General features: G+C 43.1%; 1 protein-coding gene across 1 annotated transcript in view; it reads right to left on the minus strand.

The window, feature by feature from the left end:
• Positions 1–2,440: 2,440 nt before the first annotated feature.
• LOC104942094 (nodal modulator 1-like) overlaps positions 2,441–7,957 on the minus strand; it is a 33,507-nt gene continuing 27,990 nt past the window's right edge. Inside the window, exons 5-7 of the mRNA XM_010767291.1 lie at positions 5,269–5,388; positions 4,776–4,868; positions 2,441–3,991 (exon numbers count right to left, since the gene is read on the minus strand). Of these exons, the coding sequence (XP_010765593.1) occupies positions 3,860–3,991; positions 4,776–4,868; positions 5,269–5,388 (345 nt within the window). The 3' untranslated portion in view covers positions 2,441–3,859. The remainder of the gene's footprint in view (positions 3,992–4,775; positions 4,869–5,268; positions 5,389–7,957) is intronic.

The raw sequence follows: 7,957 nt of genomic DNA on the forward strand, positions 1-7,957 counted from the left end.
AGTACGTAGTAGTNTGGCTCCACATTGGCCTCACTTTACAATCTTTCTGCCTCTGGATCGCAATCTCTCTTTCACAATAAAAGCCCTAGACATATACACTGCAGTATTACCTATCACAGGGCATTTTAATAGGAAGAAACTCCAGCTATCCTCCAGTTAGGGGAACAATTCGAGGGAACTTTACCCAAGATAAGAACACCATTAAAGAAAGACCCAAAGAAGCCAAATAGGTAGGGGGATGAAACGTGTATTTCTACTAAGTTTGATCAGTTGTTAATAAAGACAGTCTTCTTATTAATACTTCTGGGGGTTTGTCTTTGGGGTTTCTGTTTTGTTGTTGATTCCGACGAATGTTTATTTTTTTGGACAGTAGCCAAGCTGCTAGTAGAGCTGTCCCGAATACCATTTTGCGGGCTCCGGATATTCGGTAGTAATCAGCTGCGAATATTCGGATATTCGGTGCGCGTGGGGGGGACACCTTCATTTTTCAGAAGGTTCTGTTTGCGTTCACACAGGAAAAATTCAAACGGACTATGAACTTTAAACACAAGTCATGTGCACGGAAATGCTGTTCAACAATTGGTCAGAAATGAAGGGGGGGAAAAAAGGCAAATCCCGGCAATTTCTACCGTAGCCTCCGCCATGGGGCATCGGCGGGTTATTTTCGTGCTGCTGTTAATCTGGAGAGCATATCAACAGACTCTAGCAACGGCGCATATGATTATACAATCAGACAACGTGAGATAAAAAACATAACCCATTTTTATTTGAATAACGAAATTGAAAACCGAATAGTAGGCCACGACCGAATATTCGGATATTCGGGTACAGCCCTAGCTGCTAGCCTTAGTCATATTGCATAGGAACAAGTAGATTGACCTTCTTGATTATATGAAATTCCATGGACATAAAATATGTTATCATTGTCTGCGTTGGGGGGTTTATTTGGAAATTCAGCCTGTCCTCTGTTGTTGGTGGATCAGCAGTTAACAAAGAGTGCAACAGTGTCAAACATAATACCACTTGGAAACGCTGGGGGGGTGAAAAAGTGATCTGATTCCACTTTAAATCTGTCCAGAGTGCCCGACTTTATGGAAGTGAAATACCAAATCGCCTGTGTACCTCTCTAATAAACATGTTCATGCTGTGGGCAGATTACTGACCTCATCTGACAGGATTTGCACTCGCCTAGTGCAACTGGGAAGAAAACAACAAACATAAAATAACATTAAAACATTTTCACTTCTCGTCATGCTGATCTGTTCCCTCCTCTGCGGTGTGTCTAGACAGGAGGAGGCTGTAAGCCTGGCAGGCAGGCAGACACTCCACGGTTAATCCAAAGCAATTAGCTCATTTGTCATCCGCGGCCTGCTCTGAGTCTATCCTCCTCCTCCTCCTCCTCCTTCTCCTCCTCCTCCTGCATTCAGCTAAAGGTCACAGGCGGTCATGCCGAGTCAGATGGCTCCGGATGAGCAGACAGACAAAGAGAAGGGGGTTCAGAAGTATGAGGGAGGGAAGGAAAGGAGGAAGATATAAGTGAGGAAGGAAGAAGTGGAAGAAGGAAGGATGCATGTGGAGGGAGGAGGGAAGGAGAGAAAGAAGGACAGAGGGAAGGAAAGAAGAAGGGAGGCTAGCTTTGGAAATGAGAAAACATCACGCTTAGTAAAGATTAGGGGTGTCACGGTTACCGGTGTAGACGGTAACCGCGCTAAAATATTTTGACGGTGAGATAACCTTCTGAATTTCAAAACACGGTGTTATGTCGGTGGGTTAAATTACCGCACACCGTTACACCGGGAGAGCTTTCATTTCCCTAATACTCCCACGGTTACACTGTTACCGCGCTAAATACTTTGCATTTCAAAACATAATGTTATCTATGTGCGTTACTAGAGCTCTACACCACACACGTGACACTTTCGAACGTTCGCAGGCGCCACTAGTCCTAGGTTCTTTTATCACACTCTCTCACTTTAAGCATGGCAGCAGAAGAAGGAAGCCGCGATGGTACCATTTTTCCACCTTCTAAGCGCAGAAGATCAGAAGTGTGGTCCTACTTTGGATATTTAAAAAACTCCGAGGGGCAACTGGTGGAGGACGGTGCCCCCGTGTGCAGGACATGCCGGCGGAAGGTATCCGCGAAAGGGAGCAACACATCGAATTTGCTCACTCATCTACGAGACCATCACCCGCAGCTGCACAGCCAGTGCAAGGTATATTTGTTAATATTAACACATAGTTTTAGCTGAAATGCTCGAAATAACTTTTGCCTTCGGGTAAAGGGGAAACATTTCCCCTTTACCCGAAGGCAAAAGTTATTTCGAGCATTTCAGCTAAAACTATGTGTTAATATTAACAAATATACCTTGCACTGGCTGTGCAGCTGCGGGTNTACTAATTTCCAACCTAACCCTTCCAATTAACTTTATTCTATTATCTACAACTTTATTTTTTTACAGTATTCTGCTACAAATATGAACAAACCTAACCCCCCCCCTCCTTAATAAAGACTAATTGGAATATCTTCTAGTTAATAGTCAGTGGCCTTTTCATCTTTCAGGAACACAACTGAGAGCCGATTAATTAAATACAGAAGAATTATTGGGGACCATCATTTTCACAGTGCATTACAAAGCTCAGCGGTAAGACAAGGAGCTTATGATATTCTGTCGTAGCTCTCTACGGTATGTGGATGTCAGTCTTCTTGAAATTAAGGAAGTTCTTTAAAAAAAAAAAACACACACCATTTGAAAAAAAAAACACTTCTGAGAGGCATTCCCCCAGCACACAAACTAAGTAATCATTCACATCTGATTAGACATTATGTTAATAAATTAATCAACTATCTGTTATCTGCTATAGTGCCCTACCAACCCGCCCTACCAACCCGCCCACCCACAGAAAAAAACAAAATTCTCTATTCAAACCCAAATTTCCAGCATCTATCGACCACCGCTTTCCTGAGCTGAAACGGACAAAAAGTCGACCTTGCGTCACGCTAAACAACATATAAGAGGTGGAGTGCATGGCAGTAACTCGTGTTTTCTTTTTTAAATATATATAACATGACGGACAATGGTATGAAGCTTGTCCACGTCTTTTGCTGTCTTTTGATGATAGTTAACAGTTACACAATCCCATGTTTGTGATGGAATTATTTAAGTCAATTCAGCTCGATTGAGTTTATTGACAACGGGGTCAAATAAGGGTCAATAAGCCTAATTAGAGTAAATGAAATTTGAAAATGAATACAAGGGTTTATTTCTAGATGGAGATCTCACAATCCTTTCACAGGCTCTAAATTATATTGACCTTTTTTTGTCCTATAAAAAGGTAATATTAAAGTAGACAGTTTAAATATCCTCTTTGTCACCGCAGTGTGTAAATACCCCTGTTTTTCATCTGAATTGACCCAAACGCTGATAGGTGACACGTGACCATCCCTGGTGTCCTAAACTCTGTTAAGACTGATATCAAAAGCATTCAAGTGCCTTCAAAACATAAGCAAATGATTTTCGTTGACCTAGATAAATTACAAAGGTATAAAAATGGCTCATATTCTATCACAAATATTAACAATTTTCTTTAGACAATGAGTGCTGTGGAAACAATGGAGGAAAACAACCTGTAAAACTTCAGTCCAGTGAATCTGATGTGCGTCGAGTGGTTTGTGTTGGTCTTCACACGGGGTCAAATCACATCTTTAGCGCACCCAATATTTCTCTAGCACCCTGGGGTATTTATCTTGTGAACTGGGATCAACTGTGAGCCAACAGTTAGTAAACAGGCAGTAACCATGGTTGCAAGTGTAATATTTAGTGGGCAAAGATGTGGTCTGAGGTGAGCCGTGGTTCGGTCCTTATGTGCGCCGGGCCTTCTGTCTCTTGGCCTGACGTTTGGCTTCGTCCAGAGCAGCGTTGTCCGCGCTGACCTGGGACATGCTCCTTACTCCCTGGATACGGTTCACCAGCTGTAGCAGGAGGGGGATTACCTGCAACGAGAGAGCAAAACATGTTCTTACTTGAAAAATGTAAAACACACAGTAAGTATTTTTTTGTATAGCAGTCTTCTGGTTAGGATGACTTCAGTGTTTATCGTTCAGGAGGTTTTCTACCGGAAGCCGTATTGTTTGCAGAGGTCTTCTCTCCAAACAAACAGACTCAGCTTTTGAATATGGTAAAAAAATATGAATAAAGCAGTGTCAAATTAGAAATCAGTGTTTCTCTCATGCAGTTTGGTGGACTACGAATGTTTGGTAAGCTTGTTTTTCTGATAACTTAAGATCAAGACGACTGATGATTGAAATATTTTATCATGTTAAAATGTATTGTTAAGAAAGAATAAGCACATTGTCTCTGGAGTTGAAGTATGGGTTACATTTTTTATCGTATACCTCAATATCAGTATTGCGACAATAGGGTTGACAATTGGTGCTTTCATACATTTATAAAACAAAAATCATTTGATTGTAGAACGAGAAATAGACTATAAAACCAAGAAGCGATACATGAGTTATATGACCCCGCCCTAATGCAGGAGGAGTCAGGGGCGGACTGGCCATCTGTAGAATCTGGAGAATCACAGAACGGCCGGTCGCCAAGGGCCGTTGAAGGCCGGCTCGGTTCGCTGACGGCCAATACGGCCTTTAAACGGCATCATTGAAGTTGCGCTGACAAGCGACAGAGGTCCACCGTTTCCCCGCAGCGAGGCTCCCCCCCCCCGTTGACAGTTCACTAGCACCCCGCCCCTGGGAGGAGGTGAAGAGGAATAAGTACCTTCTCGTGGTTGTATGCTGCCAACAGGAGCAGCAGGGTGAGGGGCAGAGCGATGTACGAGCCCTGGGCTACATCCTGGTCAGGCACTTTACGCTGTGGGGAAGCACAAACACACAATCTGAGATGAGACAAATACAAGAGAAACTGTGACACCATATAAGGGCAGACGAAGGAGAAAACTAATTAAATGAAGGGGAGGAGGGGGAATATTCTGAGTAAAAGCTTGGAATAAAGTTGGTTATTTAAATCTCTGAAAGTAAAGTTGTTTTTTACAAGAAGGAACAACATATATTTTTTATTCATCTCCAATAAACTTATCTTTTATTAATGAATCTTATCCCTAAAATGTTAAGTATTTTCTCTGAATATTACCCCCCAGGAATATATCTCGCTTCATAATAATAGTCAGGTATCCGGTAGTTAAAAACTGGATATTTTTATACAACAAAAAACCCAAGTTTAAATATTCTGCAAGTAAAAAATGTCTCCTTACAGTGGGGTTGAAGGTGAGTGTGATGTGCTTGTGGTAACCGTTGGAGGTGAAGGTGACCTGAGGCAGAGTGAAGTCAAACTGGAAGCGGGACAGCGTGGAGTGCAGTATCAGCACGTAGCTCTGTGGAGGAGGAGAGGAGACTTTGTAACAAACAATAACAACAACAGCAGCAGCATGTCCTCGGTCTATTCAGTTCAGACAAATATTTGAGGTTTTAGCACCAAAAAAAATATTTGAGGTTTTAGCACCAAAAAACGATCTTGAAAATGTTCATGATTAGATCGTTTTTTCAATATACCGTAATTTTCGGACTATAAGCCGCGCCTTTTTCCCCATTTTTCGACCCTGCGGCTTATATAACGGTGCGGCTAATCTATGGATTTTTACAGCTAACGGCCACTAGGGGACCTCCTAAATCTATGGATTTTACAGGTTACAGTCCACCACCTTTAACTCTATGGGCTCTATGGCCGGTCCGCGCCCCCCACCTTTAAGCGGTGGGCTCCAGCAGGAAAAGCTGGAGGCCGGAAAAGAGTGAGACAGGTAGCGCGCAAAAGTAAAAGTGGAACCGAGAGTGGTACGAGAGACAGAACGAGAGCAAGACAGACAGACATTACGAGAGCGAGACAGTTTGTCCCCGTACCACTGGTTGAAAACCACTGCTGTAGATCACTGCCGGTACGTGCGCTGGGAGCGCACCGTTTAAGTTTGAAAGTTGAAAAGTTTGTGTGTCTGAAACGCTATGTGATACAGTACAGTTTACACAGCACAGTACATGTTCTGTAGCTACTATTGCACTAAATGGTAACACTTGAATACGTTATGCAAATACGCAACTTGTTTGTTGAAATGTTAATAAATGGGAGCTTCCTCAAACAGCAAACACACACACACACACACACACACACACACACACACACAACACACACACAACACACACACACACACACACACACACCACACACACACACACACCAATATCATGCACTCGACACGAGGAGAAGGCAGGACTCTGAGACCCTAAGGAGGACTCGAAGCGCCTCTTGTTCGACTGGTGTGAAGTAGTCCACAACACACACACACACTTCTACAATGATTCACACACACACACACACACACAAACACACTTCTGACATGATTCACACCACACACTACAGTCACACATCTACAGATGATTTCACACCAACCCAAAAACCGACACAGTCAACTTCACCTAAACGACACGTAGTCTTCCTGCAAGTCCCAGCAGAGACAAAGGAGGACCTCTACTTCTTAGACTAGGGAGAAGAGACACTCCCGGTCTCGATGAGGACGTCGCCTTCTCCCCCCCCAGGAAGTAGGTCTCGTGGAAGAGTGAGGCGTCGTCCATGCATGAAGTAGTGAGACTCCTGTCTCCTCCTCTACGTCACCTCCTTAGTCGTAAACTAGTGGACGAAGTAGGAAGAATTTATTACAATGTAAAGACAACTATAAGAGGGACAGAGACATTTGGTCACTGGGGTTTGACCGCGGGCGCCCGGTGTAGCACTCGTGGCGTGCTGTAAGAGTCAGGCCGGCGTGCCCCACTGCGACCGTCAATCCGCCTCCACCAAATGACTGCAAGCGGGGGTGAGGAAAAAAAGTTGCAGAGGACTCATTCCACGTCATGGCTCAGGTTTCTCTACCGTCTCACGCCCAGTCATCTACGCATGACCCTGGAAGGGACGGAACCTTTCTTCTAATCACTAGGAAGCAACACTTACAACAACACAAACAGAAGGCGAGGTGTCGTCGTCGGGGGGACGACGGCTGTCTCATGGTTAGTCTCTCGTATCCCCGACGCCTCCCTGTCATCCGACACCCAACCAACAATATGCGAAATTACAACAACATAAGTCTATTTTTTAAAGTCAATCCGATTGACATAGTCGACCAACATAACTTATTGCCTTAACTAATGAGTCAAAGGAACAAGGACTTCACTTACAATGAATACCCACCCAAATATTCTATAGTAATGGCGTCTTGACGACACATGACGTGACAACGTCCGACACACAACTACAACAACACACAACCATCACACAGGGGGCGACAAATACTACTAACTCTCTCTTAAAAACACAACTTTGCCTCACATACCAACACATATCTATTGAAAAACACAATTCACACACCGTAAAGAACATTTACTATTGTAGTAATTGCCTAAGTTTAGTTAAAACACAAACAAACGACCTTACGTACCCGACACACACATAAGTACAAATTTCAATAAAAATTAGCAAAGTCTATTATTATTATTTATAAATATAAGATAAATCCCCCGTGGAAAGTTAAAATCCTGAAATGTAAGAATTATAGGATTCCTTCCAAAATTCGGTATGTTATCTACAGACCCACTACAACAATACAAAGCAAAGTCCCACGCTACTTCTCTCCTCGACGAGGTCTTCTGTGGGTTCTACAACACAAACTCAAAGAACTACTCGGTAATTTTGTCATTGTATGACAAAGAGGACGGAGTGGTATTTGTATGGGTAGACATAACTTTTTCTTTCGATAAGGTTTTCATAAGGTTTTCATTAAGAGCTGGTATGCAAAATTGTGTCGCATTGACATTGACATAAGACCTAATGCATTAAAGGCGCCATACTTCCCATGGACTATATATACATTCCAAGCACGTGTCTCCCCTAACAGCCCCTTT

The sequence above is a fragment of the Notothenia coriiceps genome, unplaced genomic scaffold (genome assembly GCF_000735185.1).
Source record: "Notothenia coriiceps isolate Sejong01 unplaced genomic scaffold, NC01 NC01_scaffold00004105, whole genome shotgun sequence".
Taxonomy (NCBI): domain Eukaryota; kingdom Metazoa; phylum Chordata; class Actinopteri; order Perciformes; family Nototheniidae; genus Notothenia; species Notothenia coriiceps.